General features: G+C 38.9%; 1 protein-coding gene across 12 annotated transcripts in view; it reads right to left on the reverse strand.

Annotated features, from left to right (window-relative positions):
* Positions 1-23385, reverse strand: part of NOL4 (nucleolar protein 4) — a 701612-nt gene that overhangs the window by 432725 nt on the left and 245502 nt on the right. For 5 of the 12 annotated variants that reach the window (XM_021096224.2, XM_084964465.1, XM_084964463.1 and 2 more), the window contains exon 1: positions 19789-19930. The exons of 1 other annotated variant lie outside the window; for it this stretch is intronic. Coding sequence is in view for 2 of the 11 variants with exons in the window: in XM_021096222.2 (XP_020951881.1) it covers positions 20748-21011 (264 nt within the window). In the remaining 9 variants the exon portion in view is untranslated. Of the gene's footprint in view, positions 1-19605; positions 19669-19788; positions 19931-20747; positions 22688-23385 lie in introns of those variants that run through there. 6 more of the 12 variants (XM_021096222.2, XM_021096221.2, XM_084964464.1 and 3 more) reach the window with 2 other exon arrangements.

Here is a 23385-nt window from a genome sequence, read left to right on the forward strand (position 1 = left end):
TCCAATCTCCTTGATAGACCATGATGGAAAATAATATTAAAAAATAATGTATATACATGTATGACTGGGTCATTTTTTCTGTACAGCTGAAATTGGCACAACATTGTAAAGCAACTATACTTCAATAAAAATTAAAAATAAAACTTCAATTTAAAAGTGGTGATTAGAGAGCTAAAACAATCTCTCTATCCTTTCTCTATCTCTGACACACACACACACACACACACACACACACAACTTTCTGCCTGGAAAGCAGCATGTCTACAAAAACTAAAGCCACTCCAGCAAGTGAGGCTGAAAGCTATATTAAAAATGGCAAACATGAAAATAGGAGCCTTGGTCCCTCCCTTTATGACATCAGGACTTTGCCACATCATCCCCTGAGTACCTAACTTAGCCCCTTTTTTTGAAGGAGTGGAAAAATAAACTTGTTTGAAAACTGAACAAACACAATGTTTCAAGAGCTAATAAGGCAGCACCGGCAGGATATCCCTCTTCTCATTACATCCCATCTCATTTGATATCACCTTGTACAATAGTTCTGAGTCAACAAAAACGCTGTATGCTTCTAAAGTTGTTCTCAACAAAACCTAAATCTGTGCATGCAAAAAACATATCCTACATACATATGACACTCTATTGCTCCACAACAGCATACATGAAATCTCTCCCAGGATCTCTGCAGTAAGAGAATCTGTACCTCTTGACCATGAGTTCTAGACCTTTTACCACAAATAATACCACCCAGTGATTAGTTCTTGTGGCCTGCAATAAGCGTTTTTAACACACTGGTCCCTTTATAAAGATGTTCTTTATAATAAAACTCTTTATAATATTTGTCATATTATCCCTTTTTATCTCAATAGTCTATGGTTCCCTAATCTTGTGTTTTTCACATTTAAATATAGGTACTTTATTTCAAAGTAATCATTGGTTTGCCTGAGGAGACTTTTTAAATGTATTTTGGTCAAAATCTGTCTTTGTCTTGGGTGATGGGTAAGACAAAGATAGGTAAAGGAAAAAAATCAGTCTCTATCTCTCCCTTGGCCATTTATGTTCTATTCTAGAGTCCTAAGCTTCTCTTCAACATATTTTTCTGAGTTTTTTCACATAATTTAATAAATTTTAAGACATTACAGACATAGATGCTACTTCAGTGTTGTACTTATTGAGAAAAGGAAGAGATAATGATAAGAAAAAGGGGAAGAATTAACATTTAAATTCACACTTGTCAGAAACTGACACATGAATCATATGTATTGACTCATTCAATCATCACAATAACCATGTGAAATAGCTATCATTCACTCTCCCCCTTTTTCACAGGTGTTGGGAGAACTTTGAAGTGTTAACTGCTGTCTTTCATTTGCATTTCTATGTGTGTCTTAGTCCCTTCCCCAGGACAACCAGGTTGTTAGGGCATTCCATAATACTGCTTTGGGGAAAGGTTATGAGGATGACATACATGGTTTAAAAATGTTCAACTCTTGGATTTTAAGTTTCAAAAGTTTACTTGGACTTGCAAGAGCCTGAGTTTTGGAGCTTTAGCAACCTAAAACCTGGAGCTTCATCCCATAATGTTTGTACCATAAGACAGAGACCTGAATAAATGTTGATGAAGTAATGAACAGTTTTCATACTTCCTGTGAAATGACAATTCTCTCACTGGGTGAAGACAGATGTGGAAGGAAGGAAATATAACTTTCATATTCATGAGTTCCTGAGAAGTAGCCCTGCTCTCTGAGCCTCACTAAAACCTAACTCTAACGAGTTCCAGGAAGCTAAACCCAGATGGTTTTGGGAATTCCTGCAACCCCAAATATAACGGGTAGGTGGCATATTTTCAATTTTTTTTCTGCATCTAACGTAGTTTGTGAGCAATAGAACAGAGGTAGCTGAATGCCAGTGCATATTAGTGTGAGACAGTCTCTAGGCTCCCACAGAAGAGTAGGTGAATTTATCCCACGATGGCAAGAAAAATAACAAAAGATCTGAGTCTTTGCACATCTCCTCTACTCAGAAGCAAGATGCACCACATTACCAATCTACATAATGGGAGCAAATGAATGGAGAAATGCACATCTCAGCAGATACTAGTGCTGTCAGCAGATAACCAGGGCTGTGACACTATGTAAACCATCCTTATTCCTTAGAACCCTGGGCAAAGGGCTACTACAGACTTACTGAAATTAACAGGAATTAACTAAAATTAAGTTTCCATTGGGTTTCATTTGCTCTTCTTTATCTAGTTCCTTGGGTGGAAGTTTAGATTATTGATTTGAGACATTTCATTTTTTGTGATGTAAGTGTATACCACCACTAAGTTTCCTCAAAGCCTTGCTTCCATAAATTTTGATATGCTACACTACCACTTTCATTCTGCTCAAAATATTGTCTAATTTTCTTTAGGATTTCCTCTTCCACCCACAGATTACTTAAGAGTATATTGTTTAATCTTTAAATACTTGGGGAGCTAACAGATGACTTTCTTCTATTGATTTGTAATTTAAACCTTTGTGGTCAGAGAATATCCTTTATATATTACATACAGTTATATGTATCACATGTAGATTTTAAAACACCACCAGATAATGCTATAAATTTTGCTTTTGAGTCATATATTTTAAAGAATATAAAAGATGAAAAATAGTCTATTTATAACTTTTTTTTTTGGTCTTTTTGTCTTTTTAGGGCTACACTGGCAGCATATGGAGGTTCCCAGGCTAGGGGTCCAATCAGAGCTGTGGTCACCAGCCTATGCCAGAGTCACAGCAATGTGGGATCCGAGCTGCGTCTGAGACCTACAGCATAGCTCACAGCAATGCTGGATCCTTAATCCACTGAGCAAGGCCAGGGATCAAATCCACATCCTCATGGATGCTAGACAGGTTTGCTAACTGCTGAACCATGACGGGAACTCCTAAAAAAAAAAAAAAAAAAAAAAGTCTATTTATAATTTCTGTTCCTCCTTTATTACTGAAGTTCCAAATTTCCTTCTTGTATCATTTCTCTTCATTCTGAAGAACTTCCTTTAGATTTTATTTTATTTTATTTTATTTTTTGGGGGGCTGCACCTGCTGCATATGGAAGTTCCCAGGCTAGGGGTCAGATTGGAACTGTAGCTGCCAGCCTACACCACAGCCACAGCAACACAGGATCTGAGCCACAGCTGCGACTTACACCACAGCTCACAGCAACACCAGATCCTTAACTCACAGAGCAAGGCCAGGGATTGAACCCGAGTCCTCGTGGATACTAGTTGGGTTCATTACTGCCAAGCCACCACAGGAACTCCCTTTTAGCATTTATTTTAGAACAGATGGAAAATGATTCATAATTTTTCTTCATTTGAAAATGTCTTTATATCACCTTCCTCCCTGAGGGATATTTTAATGGATATACCACTATTTCAAAAATTTTTTTAAAGTGTACCATCTTTTCTGATGAGAAGTCTATTATTTAAATTATTATTTAACTACATATATTGTGTTGTTTTATTTTAGGCTGCTTTCAAGATAGCTTTCTTTCAATACATTCATTATGATGTGTTTTATAATATTTTTTGAGATTGTTTGAGTTACACCAAGCATCTTGAACTGATCTGTCACCAAATTTGGGAAACTTCAGCCATTATTTTTCCAACTATTTTTCTTTTCTATCCTTTCTTTCTTCCTATTTTTTTTTTTTAATGGCCATACCCTTGGCATACAGAAGTTCTCAGGTCAAGGACTGAATCTGAGCCATGGCTGCAACATATATGCCACAGCTGGAGCAACACGGAATCATTTAACACACCACTAGGCTAGGGATTGAACCCGTGCCTCCACAGTGAACCAAGCCACTGCAGTTGGATTTCTGGGGGGCCACCAGTGGCATATGGCATTCCCAGGCCAGGAATCAGATTTGAGCCACAGTTTCGACCTACACCACAGTTGTGGCAAAACCAGATCCTTAAACCGCTGTGCCAGGCCAGGCATTGAACTTGCACCCCAGTGCTACAGAGATGCCACCAATCCCATTGCACCACAGCAGGAACTCTTGCAGGCAGATTTTTTTTCTTTTTTTTTTTTTGTCTTTTGAGGGCCACACCCATGGCATATGGAGGTTCCCAGGCTAGGGGTCTAATCAGAGCTGTAGCTGCCAGCCTACGCCACAGCAACACTAGATCCGAGCCACCTCTGTGACCTACACCACAGCTTACGGCAATGCTGGCCGTAACCACTGAGCGAGGCCAGGGATTGAACCCGAAACCTCATGGTTCCTAGTCAGATTTGTTTCCACTGTGCCATGAAAGGAACACCATATATATATATATATATATATATATATATATATATATATATATACTTTTTTTTTTTTTTTTTTAGTGTCCCACCCATGGCATATGGAAGTTTCCAGGCTAGAGTAGAACTGGAGCTGTAGCCACTGGCCTATACCATAGCCACAGCAATGCCAGATCTGAGCCGCATCTGTGACCTACACCACTGCTCACAACCAGGCCAGATCCTTCACCCACTGAGCAAGGCCAGGGGTCGAACCTGCAACCTCATGGATACTAGTCAGATTCCTTTCTGCTGAGCCATGACAGGGAACTCTGCAGTTGGGTTTATTAACCCACTGAGCCACAGTGGTAAACCAGTCCAACCATTTTTCTTCTATACCAATTCCTTTCTTTCTTTCTTCTATGATTTCAGTGTCAAAATGTTATATATTTTTAATACTGTCCCACATATCCCTGAGGTTTTTTTTTTTTTTTCCAATCTTTTCCACCCTATTTCTAAGACACGATAATTTCTATTGATCTATCTTTAAACTTACTGACTCTTTCATCTGGCATCTCCATTCTACTCTTGAGCCTACTCAGTAAATTTTTATCACTTAATGTATTTTTCAGTTCAAATCTTCACATTTTATTCCTTTTTTAAAAAGAACTATAGTTCCTTTTCCTCTACTGAGAATGCCTCTTCTCTTCATTTCAAAAGTATTTGCATTTTCTACATAGAGCAATGGTTATAATAGCTGTTTTATTTTGTTTTTTTATTGTAATCAATTGCTATTTCCCCAATACATTTTTTTCTTTTCTACTATACAGCATGGTGACCAGGTTACACATACATGTACACATTCTTTTTTCTCACATTATCATGCTGTTTTAAAGTTCTCCTAATTCCAGCATCTGACTCAACTCAGAGTTGGCATTTATTTTTTCTCTCCAATTTTCATCATTGTTATATGTGAAATAATTTTAGGTGGTATCCTAAACATTTTTAATATTATGTTGTGAGACTCTATAGTCTATTAAAATCCTCTGGAAAGTGCTATATGTTTACAGCATGCAATAAACCCTGCTAGATTCAGACCATAAGCACAACCTGACTTCTCACCAATAATCCCATTGTCAGTTAAGTTTTTAAATTTTACTGTGCTTCTTTGGGTCTACCCTGCATACAGGCAGTCCAGGAGTTAACTTGGGCCTTGTGCAGTAGTCTATACCATTCTCCAGTTCTCAAAGACTTAGCTGTGGTACTTTGCATATGCTCTTCACATTCACAGTTTGACAATGAATTCAGTTCACAAAAAGATTTAGGGAATCTCCTGTCTGGTATTTCCCTCATTCAACATCCTTTTTTTCTGATTCTGCTAGCCTGAAAATCTCAGTTCCTCTCAGCGTTTTAGCCTTCTGCACTTTGCACAATTTCAGAAGACTGCAACCATCTTCAAGAAAATAAGAGAGAGAGTATAATGGGATTTCGCATACACTCATTAGACCACAGGGGCCATTTCCCCCTGTCCCTCTGACCAATAAGAAAGGTATTCCAATCAGAATTTTAGGTCCCTCTCTGCCAGCACTGCCACTACACAGTAGCAGTGAAGCTCGGTGACTGAGACCACCCTTCAATTAAATCTAGGAGATAAAGGAGGGAAAAACAAAAACAAAAGCAAAACAAGAAACTCATCCCTTGTATTGTTGTGCTTGCAGTTGATATCCATCCCTATTCTGCCTTTTACTGTCATTTTTCAGAGTTCTCAGATAGTTGTGTTTTGTATTCTCTCTCAAGTTTTTAGTGTGATCAGTGGAAGAAATAGTCCATACCTTACACCATTCTGGCCAGCACTGGAAGCCCATATGACAGGGTTTTATTTATTTTTTTTTAGAAACATAGAATCATGAGCCCTCTCCCGACCCAGAATCTCCATTTTAACAAGATCTCAGGGCTAGAATACAAGAATAAGGCTTACAAAGCTTCTGAAACCTAAGAAGATTGATGTAAAGTCCTTCAATCAATTCTAAGACACATAAACATATTGTTTAAATGAAAAGATAATTATCGCAATTAAGTGGGAAAGGGAACTTAAAACAGTAAAATAAAATATGTCATACGGAAATGGTAAATTAGATAGAAAATGATGCTAACAACAAGGACCTACTGCATAACACAGAAAACTATATTCAATATCTCATAATAATATATAATGGAAAAGAATGTGAAAAAGAACGCATAATTGAATCACTTTGCTGTACACTGGAAACTAATATAACTTAATAAAGAATAAAGTAAAATAGAAATGGGCAAAAGTAAAATAAAATGTTTTAAAAAAGAAAGTTATGGTAGATATACTTGATTAGGTATTTGTAAAGCCATAAAAATAATCATCACGTCGACTATGTATAGTAACACAAAACTGATCAGTAACAAGGACCTACTACACAGCTCAGGAAAAGCTGTTCAATAATCTGCGATGGCCCACATGGGCAAAGAATCTGAAAAAGAATGGTTATATATGTATATGTATGGGTGGTTCACTTTGCTGTACACCTGAAATTAACACGTCATAAGACACCTATACTCCAATAAAATTTATTTTTAAAAAAAAGGGGAAAAAAAAGACTATTGAGAAGATCTTAATAATTTTAAATGAAAAAAGCACAATTCAAAGTTAAATAAAACTAGTATCACAACCCTATAGAGTAAGCCAAGTACCATATTTTAGAAAATAATTTAATCAGAAGAGAGCAACCAGGATGTTAAGGGAACTGGAAACTAGAATGACTGCACTGAAGGAAGAATTCTAAATGAGTTGGATAATGGACCCCCTTTTGTTTGCCTCCCTAATACCCATTTCCCCTTCCCTTCTCAACAGCTATTTTGGAGATCTCATCAGTTGATTAGACATAAGCTGATTAGACATAGACATTGTGAATTCCATCAAAACTCTTAAGGCATTATAGTATAAAAATCAAAATTACTTGGGATTTCCCATTCTGGCTCAGGGGGTTAAGAACCCACCATGGTGTCCATGAAGATGTAGGCATTCGATCCCTGGCCTCACTCAGTGGGTTAAGGATACAGCATTGCTCCAAGCTGTGGCATAGGTCACAAATGCAGCTTGGATCTGGTGTTGCTGTGGCTGTGGTATAGGCTTGCAGCTGCAGCTCTGATTCAACTCCTAGCCTGGGAAGTTCCATATGTTGTGGTGTGGCCATAAAAGAGAAAAGAAGAAAAAAAAAAACCCTTAAAATTACTTAATTTATACTGAAAAATTTAACAAATATTCTGAATATTGGCAACAGTTTGACCAGCACATTCTCTCTTTAGTCAAGTCATGTAGGATCCCAGGTAATCAAAAGGTGGCTTGTTAGACGTGGGTTTAAAGAGGGCCTAATAACACCACATAATTAAGTTATAGCATCTGGCTCATCTGGATGGAAACATTTTCTTCCATAATAGGGACATACCTTTGGGAAGCACCAAGTCTTTTGTCATTAAGGACTGTATATTATTTTATCAGCGCTGCCTATATGTGTATTTTTAACTCATATTTCCATGGCTAACCAAACATCACTTATTATAACTTTCTATATTAGTGCATAAAGCTCTTGGTATCCCTTTTGAAGCTGTTCAGTATATTTAAACAAAATAGTTAAAGTTGGAGGGGAGAGAAGGTAATCCATACACACGTTAATATCAAATTGTCATTTAATACATGCTAACATAGAATTACTTGCTAAATTCCTGTGATAAAGGTCTATTCCTTAAGTAAGGGCCTACTTACTGACATTCCAAGTATGTAAGCCCTCAATAATATATTGCCTATGACTTCTAGTTTCAGTTACTTCAAATCAGAATGAGAAACTACTACTTGCAAACTAGTAATCGAGGCTATGCAGAAACCTAAGTTTTCTTATTTCAACTTCATTTTTCCTAATTGTATATTTTAGCAATTCACATTTACTTCAAGACTTTCTAAAGCACTGAATTTAAGTTCATGCACTAATTTCACCAGTTTATGAAGTATTTAAATCATATATCATATAATGATAATAATTGAAACTCACAAAAAAGAATGTAGGACAAAACATAACTAATAACATGCCTACAACCCAATGTTATGCACACCAGAGTGCAAGTAACTACAGAATAGATGGCTATTAATGAGTCTGTCTACACCCTGAGAAGAGAGAATGGACCAAACTAAAGGATTCACCAAAACAATGTGGTGAATTGATTAGGTAATGAAACCCTATTAAGAGATCTTTTATTATATTTTCAAGCAAAATACTAACTAGTCTTGATTTGAAAATCCCACCTAATTAGGTCAATTGGTTAGAATATGATGTTATTATGACCAAGCTAGACATCAGATCCTTATGTGTGCCAATTAGCCTTGCTCCATGTTCCTAGATTAAATCCCTAAAGCCCTACCACCATCTGGCAACTGCAGTTAGGTCCACCTAAAAGTATTCTCGTTTTACTTCCTCACCCTGGCACCCTACCAAATAAAAAAGAGAAACTTCAAAAATATTGGCCAACCTTATCTCAATGACTGCTATCTTTATACATAATGATAAGACCAAAATATTCAAGTAATATTTTCTGAAAACACATTATAACTTTTAAAAAGGAAAATTACCACTAACAACAGAAACGCCCGGTCTCTGCTGCAAGGGAGTAAGGCAAGCTATTCCTTCTTATTACCAAAATGAAGTTTCCAACATCCTGACATTATATTCTGAATCTCCTCCTCAACCTTCCAGTTTTCTAACAGCTCCAAACCTCCGAAAAAATCTGTAACTGTGATAATAACTACCACAAATGAATACTTGATTAAAATTAGGAAGAGTGGAACATAAGAGCCTTTGAACAAACCTCAGATAGAAAGGAAAAATATATCAAAATAAAGATTTTTTTTTTCTTCTCAACATAGAGAGGAAAAAATGATTTCCAGTTCCTGCTAATATTTTAAGCAGAAGATAGAAGAATACTTATTACTGTTAGTTTCTATATTCTATTCCCCAAATATTAGGCAGGTCTTCTTAAAAATGTATAATATTATAATGTAATAATTATTTAAAAATAAAATTATAGAATGGTTATTTCTAATAAATTATAAGGAATCTATATATTTTTATTTCTCTAAGTACTCAAAATACTTAAACATACATTAATTATGTGAATAATAATCATTTGATATGTACATTCCTTCAGCTCCATCCTCCCAACCTAAAACAGTAAGCCATCTAACATTCCATTTAGAAGACAGATGGAATATACTGAAATAAAAAAAAAATTTAAGTAAAAACATTGAGAAAAATCAAAATAATGTATATGTATTATGTATGTGTATATGTAGCATTAGTAGCATATATATTATTAGAAATATCTATATTCCTGATGTGATCAATCATTAAATATTTCAAGGGATCTGTCAGAAATTACATATTTTACTAAATTATGGACCATCTCATCAAAAACAATTAAAATGGCAATGCATCAGGCACTAGGCCAGAATAACATTTAAATTGTTCCCAGCTGTATCTTAAACCACAAATAGCCTTAGTCAAATGCACTTTTTAAAAAGTTGTTCTAACTGAGCAAATGCTTTTCAGGAAATTTACACCAAAAAACTATGTATCCATTTTCTTTTGCTATATAACCACAATTGGGCGGCTTAAAACTTCACAAACTCATTATCTCACAGTTTCTATGGGTCCAAAGTCCAGTACATTTTAACTGGGTTTTCTACTCCGGTTCTCATTAAGCTGAAATCAAGGTGCTGGCCAGCTGCATCCTCACTTGGAAACCCAACTAGGGAAAGATCCACTTCCAAGCTTCCTTTGGTTGTTGGCAGAATTCATTTCCTTGCAGTTGTAGGACTTAGGTACCCACTGTTTTGCTAGCTGTTAACAAAGCATGCTCTCAGCTCTGAAGCACATGGCCCCCTCCATCTTAGCAACAGAGAACTTTCCTTGCACTAGACCCATCTCAGGCTTTGAAACTCTCCTTCTGTTATAACACAGGGGAAAAATTCTCTGCTTTTAAAAGGTTCATGTGATCAAGTCAGACCCACTTGAAAGAGCCCCCTTTCAAGTCAATGTGACATGTAACATAATACATTCACGGGAGTGAGAGCTCATCATCTTCCGAGGTTCCACTCACACTCAAAGGGAAGTGAATAAAAAAGTATGAGGATCATTTGGGAATCATCTTAGAATCCTACCTAACACAGTATAAAAAAATTGAAGAATCACAGGGAAGACCCTTACTGGCAGAGACATAAATGTGGACTTAAAATCAAAGTCTGAGGAATAAACACCTTGGAGTAATATTTAGAATACTGCCGTAAAGTAGAAACTCCATGTGCTAAGCAATATTTGAAACATTAACATAACCTTGAAAAGGTCTGTGCTTGAATAAGTATTTCATATAGCTATCTCCCCTAGGTTTTTGGAATGATTTCTCTGAGAAATCTTTGTAGTTGTGGAAGTAGTAACAACTAAGAAGTAAATAATTATTTCTCCGCAACTCCAAAAACAAACAAAAAAATATAAGATGATTTGATCTCTATTCATTTTAAGTGCCCTTAAATCTATGCTTTCTTATATTTCACAGAATCCTGTTTTTAATATTTTATTGGAATTAGTGAAGTCTGAAATGTATACAGCCTGATTCGATCACAAGACCAAGCTATTGAGTTACTGTTCAATATTGACTTACTGCTTGGTAATTTGATTTCAAAATCTTTATAATATTTCCTTATAACCTAGTATTTCCAACAATATGTTGTGTCAAAGGTACTATTTAACTGTTATTCTGTATTCATCTGATTTATATTCTGCAGCATAAACCACAGAGAGAACTCCATCTGCACCTATAAAACCTAAGCAATAACATCCCTGTTCAATTCTGGTAGGTGTCATTCCCTATAGAATGAAGACCAAACTGTTTAACAGTGCAGGAGAGGCTTTCCGTAATTCTGCCCCAGCCTACTTTTCCACTTCATCTTCCACCGTACCCTACACTTCAGTTAGCCTTGACTGTGTATCATTTCCTTAACTTACTTGTCTTTGATGAAATAAACTCTCGCCTCATACCAACACCAAATGTGTATGATTGTTTTATGGATGTCATGAATTTGTATGGCTAAGAAATCATTTTAATGTTGTGTTGATTAAATACAGAAGCACCCCCCTGTAAGAGAGGTAATATTTTAGCTGAATTGTAAAGTCTCCTCTTTTTTTTTTAGGGCAACGGCCATGGCATATGGCCAACGGCCATCGCAGGCTAGGGGTGGAATTGGAGCTGTGGCTGCTGACCTACACCACAACTCATGGCAACACTGGATCCTTAATCCACTGGGCGAGGCCAGGGATCAAACCCGCATCCTCATGGATACTAGTCGGGTTTATTACCACTGCACCATGACAGAACTCCCTGAATTGTAAGGTCTTAAACACAATGGTTTACCATGAGGCAATATTATACTATGGATTAGAGTAACTGTCTCCAAATCGGTACATGCACACCCCAGGGAATGCTGAGACAAAGAAAACAAATTAAAGTTGATGTTTATATATATTTAATATAGTCCTACATATTTCTATTTTTAAATATACGTTGCATTAAGTATTGATACAGAAGTGTATCTGTGTAAACATACACATATTGGGGGAATATTCACATTTCTTTTGTTGTTGTTGTTCTTTTTTTTATTTTAGGGCCACACCACGGCATATGGAGGGTCCCAGACTAGGAATCAAAACGGAGCTATAGCTGTTGGCCTATGCCACAGCCACAGCAACACCAGATCTGAGCCATGTCTGTGACCTATACCACAGCTCATGGCAACGCCAGATCCTTAACCCACTGAGTGAAGTCAGGGATTGAACCTGCGATCTCATGGTTACTAGTCAGATTCTTTCCCAACGAGCCATGATGGGAATGCCTTACATTTCTCATAACGAGAGTGCAGTACTTAAAAGAATTTGGAGACCTAAGCAAGGACTCTGGAATCCAAATGAAATAGTTTTTTGTCCCAACTCTAATACTTGGCAGCCATGCGATTTTAGAAATCTCAAAATCCTCAAGTATGTAATAAAAAGTGTTCATAATAGGACTATGGTCAACATTAAAAATGAAATTTTAAGGTACTAGTGCAATCCTTAACCTACATTAATAAAAGGGATAGGTAACAAGGATCTACTGTACAGCACACGGTAACCTACTCAGTACAGTGTAATATGGGAAAAGAATCTGAAAAAGAATGGATATATGTACATGTATAAATGCTTCACTTTACTGAACACCTGAAACTAACACAACTTTGTAAGTCAACTATAAAATTTCTAAGTCCAATAAAATTTATTTTAAAAATTTGTTAAATGTACAGCATCAATACAATACTATTAATTGTGTTAACATTCAATACTTGCTGTTATTAAATAAGAAATATAAGAAATATGCTATTTCAAGAGCTCTAAGTGACGAGAAAAGTCACCAGTTTCTCAGCCTTAAAAAAGAGCCCACCCTTACGTGCTATTGGTGGGACCATAAGATGGCGCCACTGTTAATGCAATATAGCAGGTCCCAAAAATCTACTATGCTAGAACTACTATGTGATCTAGCAATCCTACTTGAGGTTACACACCCAAAAGAATTGAAAGCAGGGTCTTGAAAGGACACCCTTCACACACCCATGTTCAGAGCAGCACTATTTGCAATAACCAAAGGTGAAAGCAACGCAATGTCCACTGACAGATGCATAAACAAAATGTGGTAAATATATACAATGGCGTATTACTCAGCCTTTACAAGGAAGGAAACCCTGTCAGATGCTATAGCGTCGATGAATCTTGAGGACATTATGCTAAATAAGATAACCACAAAAAGACAAACAGTGTAATTCCACTTATATGAGGTATCAGAAGTACTCAGATTCACAGAAACAAAGTAGAATGGTGTTTACCAGAGGCTAAGGGGGAGGGAAAAAGGGGAATTGTGGTTTCTGGGGTTTAGAGTTTCAGTTTTGCAAAAAGTTCTGGAGATCCATTACCCAACAATGTACATATACTTACTACTATTGCACTATACACATAAAAATGGGTAAGAGAGGACCTGCCTGGTGGCTCAGTGGTTTAAGAATCTGTGGCTCAGGTTGCTGCTGTGGTGCAGGTTTGATCCCTGGCCCAGGAACCTCCACATGCTGTGGGTATAGCCAAAAAATTTAAAAATATATATATAGAATCAAGGAAAAACAACCACTACCAGACAAAATTAAACCAGAAAACCATTTTTTAAAAAATGGTTAAGATGATAAATTGTTATTTTTTTTTACTATGTTAAATATATAAATATAATTTAAAAAAAAAAGAGTGCCCAATATGGCTATGAAACTAGTTGTGTGGTGGTAAATAAGAAGGGCCCATCTGTGGTATCAGGCTGGGAAGTGATTTTCACTTATTCCATTAATACTGAGCACCAGTGATATATTAAACATTATACAACTACTGAAGATCAACTCTCTTCCTTCAAAACAGGTTTTGGAAAAAATACCAAATTATCAAGTAACAGGCATATTGTACGGTATGATGTGGTATGGTATGGTATAGTACGGTGTGATAAAAACATGGTCCATCTGAGAGATGTTAAATTGGTTGAATCCACAGACTCTGTCACGTAATGACTATAAGGAGGGAAGAAAAGGAAGAAATCAAGCATGTCACCCAGATTTTTGGCTTGGATAGGTGAGCAAATTGTGTTGCCATCTGTAGAGAAAGAAATTTTTTTAATTAAAAAAGAAAAAAAAGAGGTCAGCTAACAGGACCTAAGATGGAGGAATGGAGAGAAGAAAAATTCATATCTGGTATGTTCAGTTTCAGATGCTTTAGGATATCCTGATGGACACATCTAGTAGAAAACGCAAAACACAGATGTGAACCTCAGAAGATGTGCATTAAGTCCCCAGAACAGAAACACAACTGAAGCCACAGACCTAAGTACCATCACTCAGGAAAAAGAAAGAGTGAGAAAAAGAATTCAAAATGTATCTTAGTGAAATTATTTATTTCAAGGATACATACATAAACAATCCATGAAATTTAGAAAAACATGTTTGTGTTAGAATTTTCACAGAGCTAAACACAATACGCACAATGTTCTGGTAGAAAGAGTCAAAGAAATTACACCTAGCTATTTGTCCTTGAGGTATAAAGGCAAAGGACAAGTGTTTTCAATTGCATATAAAACTCAAAGAATACTACACATAAACGCTTCTTTAGAGGAATAAAAAAAAAGATGGTCAGGAATTATAGCTAATCAACGAATGAATCAAATCAAAGAATTTAGAAGAAAACCCGGTAAAAGAGTAGATGATCACCACACAAATACAACAAAGGAAAAATAATTGCAATAAGCAAAGTACATACTATAACATAAATACAAAAAACCTTGACAGTAAAAGCAATTGTGCAATATAATTGATATAATACAATAACATATATAACAATTCTAATATAATAAATATAATCTAATATAAACAGGGAGATAGCAAGCAGGTGAGAAGTGAAGACGTATTTCCTCCATATGTAGCCTTGGGGAAAGTGAATTATATGGTATAAAATTGAAATTTGTAGCTGAAAAAAATAAATGTACTTCACTCTCAATGTTTTTCTTAATTTTTCTATTAATTTCAGGACTAAATACCTCTGTGAAGAAGTCTGTATCTAAGCAATTTTTGAATTTTGTGTATTTCTTTTTCTTTTATTTTGTTAATATTATCTTTTATTATTCCTATTTAAATTGGCACATAATTATCATCCTAGTTTCAGAAAATTATTTCTGCTGGTCCATATACAGTATGACTATCAATCATTATATCTAATCTTCTTTTGGGATACATGTTTAGAGGGACATCTGTACTGGTGCTCATAATTAGCTAATGGTAGTTACATCTGGGCAGGAGATTTAGCATAAATTTTTTAGCTGTTTTTTTTCCCTTTTCACTCAGATTTTTGAAATAATGAGAATGCACCACTTTTAAGAAAAAATCATCTTTATTTTCTAAATCATTTCTATTTTCTATGGAGCAGGTAGAAGAAATATGAGGATATATATACAAATGTATGAATCCTGCATTTCAACTACTTGCTACAGTATGATTTTGAGTTCATTATAAATAATTATAATTGCATCATTTTTGTCTTTGTTAATAGCTTCAATTTTTAGCATTTATATGTGCCAGGCATATGCTATATATGCTACATGCTTATGAGTATGAATGATTATTAATTCTTATCTAAAACTAATTAGGGAAGTAATATTACATACGTTTACAAAGAAGAAACTGTGTCTTTAGTTAAGAAACTTCCCCTAACTCACAGCTCCAGTAAATGTCAAATCCAGGATTCAAATCTTGCTCTAAAATCTATACCCTGCCCCCATGCCACATTTCCTGCCAACTATGCTGTCTGTGAAGTTTATCCTGTTCTGCCGAGACTATGAAAATAAATGTAACCTAAAACACATTAGATTTCAGTTTACTCTTCCCAGTTCGATATACAAAGTCTTGGCAAATACACTATGCCATTGGCGAAAGGTCTTTATGATCTTGATGTGGAGATGGAAGCTTCTGGAAGTTCTCGTGCCACATCCCCACATTTCCTTCCTCATCTTTCCTTGATCCTTTGCAGAAAGCCTAGAGTTAAAACCTTGACAAGCAGACTGAGCTGGCTCAGGAGGTTTACAGAGGGAATACATATATATTGCTGAGTCTCGCCCCTCACCTCTGCTGTAGGTATGAACAAGACAAAAAGAAGCAATGGAAAAGTCATGGATTGTCATCTTGGGCAATAAGAGTGAGATAGTCTTCATATACTTACAGAGGGTCTGATTTCCTCCTAAAATTCAGGGTTGGGGGGTCGTCTCTGTACGACCTCTGTTCCTTAATACTCACCGCCAATTGGCCTCTAGTAAAGTACCCACTGTTCCTTACAAAGGCTCTGTGCTAGAGACTTGCCATGAATTGATTCCTCACAACTGACAAGGAACCACTAAAGTCAGTTAATAAGCCACAATGTTGAGGATCATACTTGGGATCCCTTTGACCCCTGAAGACCAATGGTACAGAGGGTCCCCAAATCCCTTAAATGAAGAAAAAATGCATCACTTATCAATAGCAACTCCCACTGTGGAAGTATTAAGAGATATGCCAAAATGGGCTTATATCTTAATGACTACTAAAACAATTTGTTTCTGGGTCAGAGTTACAAAGTATCATCCTATACAGCTGGCATGTCCCTCAGCTTTGTTTTCTAGAATTTCCGCGGCACATTTCCAGATCAGGGTCTAATATAATTGACCTGTGCCCCAGGCATGGAGTTAGGCCAGATGAAAACATGCGGACTCGTTATGAGGAATTATTTCTTTCACCCTGATTGACATAAAAAAATAACCAAAACCATAGTAAAGAACTAAAAAAAAAACACAGTAACTGTTTATGAACCAATCCATGAATATTCATTCTAATCACGGTACAATAATCAATTAGTAGTATACACAGCAAGAACAATATGAAATCTGAGACTACAGATTGCAGAGCTGAATAAATCATCATTTTTAAAGGACACAACTAAAGATAATGCATTTTCTTTTCTGGATGAAAAATTCATTTTATGTTTTCTAGTGAAATAAATAAAAGGAAAAAATACACATGAATGGTAAAAATTAGACCAACATGACTGTTGCTACAAGTATAGGCAAGAAAAGCATTGCCCACATTATCGGATTTTATAGTTTGGCTATTCATTATCCTGTTTCCTTAAGACTGCAAAATAAACCAAAATGTGAGTTTACCAAAATTCCTAATGTTTTATACAGTGCAGCAGACTTTTAAAAATGCACAATTATGCATTAATCATATCGCTAACAGAGAGCTGTAATGAATTATCTTGTAACTCTCTAAGTTTACCTTCCATAATATCAAGTGGTACAATGTGGCTTGAATAGTTAAATTTTCAGTGTGATGTTTCAACTAATTGTTTCCAGAAAACAGAATGTCAGAATGTCAAACAGGATGCAAAGCTGCTAAAAACAAATGAAACTAGAACTATCAAAGATTCAAGTCACTATAGAGTGACCATAGTAATAATCCTAATTTAAAATGGTCACTGATTAAACATCTTTTTCATAACTGTTGTAACATTCCTGATTCTACGTTTCTAAATTTCTGACACCTTTAATGAAAGAACATATAAAAATAATAGTGATAGTATAGAAAAAAGCTTAGACTCAATGATGCTCAATAAACCACATGCGTGTGTACACACTCTCACATGCACACACGCATGCACGCACACACACACACACACAGTCCCACTCCAGACCTCAAATGGCTGAGTTGCAGGATGGTGTTGCCTGGTGACCAAATAGTATCTCCTCAGCCACACAGTAATCTAAACAGTGACAGATATGTTCCCTCAGTTTTAGGCATGGTCAGGATAAATATTAAAGGGTATATTTATCTTCTCCAATATTTTTAAGTCAGTTGTCACCTGCTTGATTTTTATCATCAGTTACGTTTAAACCTCAGGGGAAAAAGTATTTGCAAAGCTACATCTATTCTTTTTGAAAAACAAGACGTAGAATCAAGCTTTTTTTCAGACTGAAAGATAGTCCTGTTTCAACTGAGTCTGTGTGGTATGGATACTCTGTTCTGGTTCGACCTCCCAGTTGCTATTCGTCTCCCTTTCTTTGATTAAACACAAGGAGTTAATTAGCCCCTGCCTGTCCCCTTCCCTTCTCTCCTTCCCTTTTCACAGTAGTAATGATGTCTAATTATCAGCAGTAGTGGTTACTGCAACACCAGGCACAAATCTCTCTCAGTGACAGCAAAGCCAGCCATGAATGTTCAAACCTCAAAAAGCTAGAATGATTCTTAGTCCACTTGAAAACACCATTCAAACACAGTACTTAATGTCAATTGCTATGTCTTTGAAGTAAAATATATATGTTTATTGTTTTTCTGGTGACTGCACTATTGCTGTCATAAAGAGAAATCACCACACTTTTAAGGAAGAAATATTTTGAGATGTAGGGAAACAGAATAAAAGGGAACCTTTTATTTATTTTTTAACTCACTGAAATGATGATTGGCTGTCTCTCAGAGAAGGAGGAGCCTGTAATTCTATGTCGGGAGCAGCATAAAAATCTCACAAAGAGCAATAGGAGAGTTCATGAATTAAAAACCTCTTCAACGTTTCAAAACAGGCGTGAATGAAGATCAGAGCTCTTAACTACTCCATGGTAAACCATTATTCAAGAGCATCAGCTGAAGGATTACATTTTCTCGCGTAACTACATAAAATCTCTACTGAAACAAGAAGCACGTGTTACTTTATTATTAACCCTGGAGTTATTACTCTACTGTAGATATATTCGCAGCAGTTCTTGAACAACTCCGCATTAATTTTTGAATGAAAATGTAGTATCTGAGCATATGAATGCTGGTTTGAATTACTGGCATCCATGTTGATCTTAGTGCCTCTAGAATCATGTTAGAATTTTTAATTGATGTTTTTAAAAGACACACCTGTTTACACATACAGTGGGTGCAACCAAATCCATGCAAGTTTAAAGTCACTGGACCAATACACAGGTGAAGCTGACAAGTAAGCAGAGGCACCTGAGTGTAACATAAAAAATGAAAAACAAACTCTCTAGCAAGCAGTTAAAAAAAAAAACAAAACCAACCATATACAATCCTATTAAATAATATTTAGGTAAATTTATCTCAAATTATTATTTTTTTCATCAATTAGCCCAACATTGCCTAAAGGAAAATATATTTATGTTTTGAATTTTAATTTACTTTGTCTAACAGTAAGTTATTTTTAAAAATCAGGATGTTAACCTTTACTCCCAGTACAAATGAATGGAAGCACTTCATTCTCTATGACAGATTTCTGGCTCATGCAGATGTAAATAAACCTCAGTTCTAATCCATTCTCATCTACTCATTATTTGGTAAAGCAATTTCACCATTGTCTTTAGCCATGCCACATGTTAAAGGAGAAAGCTGCATTTATAGATCTATCTCCTTGAAGCTTTCCAACAATAGCACATTTTTTACAAAAAAAAAAAAAAACTTTTATGTGTGTTTCCATTTCACCTTTATTCCATTTCCCATTTTTCATATAAATTTCAAAAGAAATATACTTTCTTCAACTATCCCTAATTAATCTCAGAAAACCATAAGCTGCTTGCCAAACATAAAAGTCCTCCAAATAATCCTTGAAAAATTTTTCATGCACGTATTTCCAATTTAATATACCTCCTTTTGAGATAGAAGAATAGCCTTCAAGGCATCTCGTTTCTAGCATCCTCCAGGAATACTGCACGGGAAACAGTTGCCAGTAAGAGAGGGAGGAAAAGGCGCAAATGCTCAAGAAACCCCAAAGCGAGGCAAAAATGTACAGGATACCCTCCCCCACCCTTACTCCAGAAGATTACCCACCTAGCATGATGAAGAAAGGTCTTATGGATCTGATCTGCAATTGTACTTGTAGCTCACATTTCCCATCTCCTTAAAAAGAAAATAGACGCTGCTGCTGCTCCCCAACCTCACAGGCTTCTGCCTAGTGAGGCTGAGATATACTGAGCTCTCAATGCCAGCACCTTGCAGCGCCTCGGCTTAGAGCTTTGTGGCCATGAGACTAGAGCCATCCTAGAATGAGGAACCAATACATACACCACTTGATTGCACCCAAACCCATCTCTCTTTGTTGTTCGTCTTGTAGCTTCAGCTTTATTTATGAAAAGAGAAAGTGAGGAAGGGATGGAGTTGGGGGGGTGGGGTGGCGGGAGGAGGAATCTTCAGGACCTTATCTACAATCTAGAGTCCTGGCAAGATCTCCGGAGTGATCAAGGCGATCGGACCGCCCGGTGTCTCCCAGGCGGCGGTCTAACAATAAAACCTGATTGAGTCCAGGGGAAAACCCCATACCAACGACTAGAGCCACGTTCAGGCTTTGTGCCAATAAGGAGACACTGTAAACTATCGATCAGAATTGTCTTTTATCAGAGCGTGCGGCTGGCCTTTATGCGCGGTGGCGAAGGCGGGACACGCGCCAGGCGCCCAGCGAACGACATGGGACAATGGCCCAGCCCGAAGACGCCAGACGCCGCCAGATCCGAGGATGGCAGCTCCAGCAGCGGGTCCCGGAGACTGGAGGCAAGGAGGGCAGCGCTCTCTGGAGGTGCGCTGCCGCTTTAAAATAAAGAACCACAAAGACTCCACGTTGGGGGAAATGCGCCTGGCTCATGCTAGTGGGGAAGACTTGGGGAGGGGGTTGAGAAGGGGGGGGGCACAAGAGCCAACGGTAGCTCACGGTCCCCCCTATCTTCCCCTCCCTTCTCTCCCCTCCCCGCCAGGCTGCACGGGCAGAAAATAACACAGGAAGGAGAATCACTCACCGTGGTCTTGACCGGCACGTAGAGCACTTGCTTGGCGCCGCCGCTGCCCCCGCGGACCTCGTCGGGCTGGCCCAGCTGGAAACCCTTCGATTTGACCCAGAATTTAAATTTGGCGTTGTCCGTGGAGCTCGACTCGCAGCCGTTGAGGAGCTGGACGATCCGCTCGTATTTTTTACGGGTCACCGTCTTGGTCTTGCCTGAGTCCCCGTAAGTCCTGAGGCACCAGTCCTGGAACTGGCGGTACATGTCGCGCTCGCTCTCCATGTTCCCCGCTCGCGGCCGGATGCTCCCAGCGCACTTCGCACCTGTTCACCCCGGACTCATGAAAAATGCAGCCCCTGCCACGATGTAGGGACGCGAGGTCCCGGCCACTGCCAAAGCCTGCCTCGGGTGGGGGTGGGGAGAAGGGGAGGAGGGTCCGGCTGGGCACCAGCGATCAATGCCCTGTGCTACCAAGTCTCTGCTTCATTCGTAATTGCGACCGATGTCTTGGACGCTTTTCTCGTCCTCTTAGTGATGAGTCTCTTTAATATTGTGGGAGTAGGACCATCCTAACAGCATCTGGCCCAGAGGAGCTGGGTTTTGAATAATTAAAATCCCATTCCTTGGTTTATTAAAATCACAGTACTGACCTGAGGTGGTTCCTCGATGCCTCGCTCGGGCCGGCCGTGTATGGGCCAGGTAGGTGAAGCGCCGCGCTGCCTCCCCGCGAGCCCCAGAAGCTTCCCCAGCCTCTGGCCCCGCGGTCCGGGAGCGAGGGCTGCGCCTCTTTGGAAAGCAGCTGCCAGGCCGAGCGCCTGAGAGCCCGAAGGGCACCAGGGTCCCCGGGCTCTTCTTCCTCCAGGGTCCTGTTCCGCTTCGGCTTTCCCTGCGTGGGGCGTTCAGAGACTAGAACGAGAGAAAGTTCTTACCTGTCATGTTAAACCTATCCAATCCTGCTACACAGGAAATTTCTAAAGATATTTTTAAAATCGGCTTAAAATGTCATTTCTTCAGATGCATTTAGGCTAAATTCCAGCCCCGTAGGTAGGTTCCAGGAGTTAAGTCCCAGAATTAGCAAAGCAGTCACGAAGATTTGGCCATAGTTCTGTAGGACAGAATGTGGTACCCCAAAGAGATATCCGTTCCAAGGGGATGTGGGTAAACGACGGCAGGCCGCTGGCGGCGGGTCTCCCGGATAATGATGGGGTCCCCAGATAGGACTCCTCTGGTCTCTGCTGAACTGGGTAGAAGGCATAGAAGTAAGTTTATGATACAGATGCCTAAAACCTTTTGCGTGAAATTAAAATATAGCGATATATCATTTTCCCCTTGCTTGGTCACAGTTTACAGTTCACACGGGAGGTTTCGGGTGTCTGTTTTCCCCCTGCCACGTCATGGACACCCCCTCCACTGCTCAGAGTAGCCAAATATGAGTTCCTCTGGACGATTTCTCAAGCAAATGAAATCAGCGGTTCCTCCATTCAGAATTTCCATCCGTGTGTCACAGAGCTGGAAATAGGGGAGTTCCCATCCTCCTCGCGCTGCGATTGCGGCCGCTCCTCTTTATTCTACTCTCTGCGGAGGCCCGCGCCCGTCCCGGGAGGCGGCTCTACCAGAAAGGCGGCCCGACCCGTGCCCAGCGCCGGGCCCGTGTCCTAGCCCACCTTCGCCCCTCGTCGTCGTCTCCTAGACGAAAAGCCCCAAATGGGAACGCGGAGTGTTTGTACCCACTGCGCCGCAGCAGCTGGTCCCGGGCACTTGCAGAATGGTCAGTGGCTCCTGCTCGGCCAGGCTGAGTGTGCGTGTGTGTGAGCAAGGGAGCGAGGGTGTGCGGTGTGCAGGGGGTGCGCTGTGTGTGCGCGCGTCTCCGGGAAGGTCTCGCGGCGGCTGGAGCCGGGACTGACAGCCCGGGCGGAGCGCAAGCAGCTCCACACACTAAACCTCTCGCCTCTCCCCTCACCCCCACCCCTCCCACTCCCCTCTCCTCCCACCCTCCTTCCCCGGCCCCTTCCAAGCTCTCTGATTGGCCAATGGGACAAAAGTTTCTGTGGAGACGGCAGGGCGCTGACGTCACGGGCAGAATTGTCCCATTTAGGGATCCCGGGGGCAGTGCGCATGCTGCAGGCTGCAGGTTAGAGGCAGGAGGAGGTAGCAGCGGGCCCGGCGGCAGCCAGGTGGCGGAAAGGAGCACTCAGCATCCAGGTGGGGGGACGACTCCAGCAGGGTTTCCATGGAGATTCCTCTGGGTCTAGCCTAAAAACAGCAGATCAGCTGACACCATTAGCTCAGGACCTAATTACTGCTTATTGGAGCAACAAATGAGGGAGAGGGCCAGCTGCAAAGGAAGAGTTTTTATCCACCCCCCATCTCCTTTCTCCCTTCTCTCAGTGGCTCTAGAGTCCCGGGTGAATTCTCATTAACTTGCAAGATTCCTGCAACAACAGCTCCCCTTCTCTAGAGGCTACCCTGACTGCTTTTATTCTTTTTATTCCCTTCTTTTATATCAAAAAAAGCTAAAGTAAATCAGTTGTCCTGAGTCCTTTTTTTTGCCCAATAAATATTAGACCAGTAGAGCTCAGAGAATCCACTGACCAATAGAAGTCACAAGTGGATCTAATATAAAGGAGAGATCTCTTTAAATGTTTTGACTTGGTAG

Source organism: Sus scrofa, chromosome 6 (assembly GCF_054392235.1).
Source record: "Sus scrofa isolate SSC_HxYL_T2T_F1_AM1 chromosome 6, Sscrofa_HxYL_maternal_Yorkshire_Landrace_v2.0, whole genome shotgun sequence".
Taxonomy (NCBI): Eukaryota; Metazoa; Chordata; class Mammalia; order Artiodactyla; family Suidae; genus Sus; species Sus scrofa.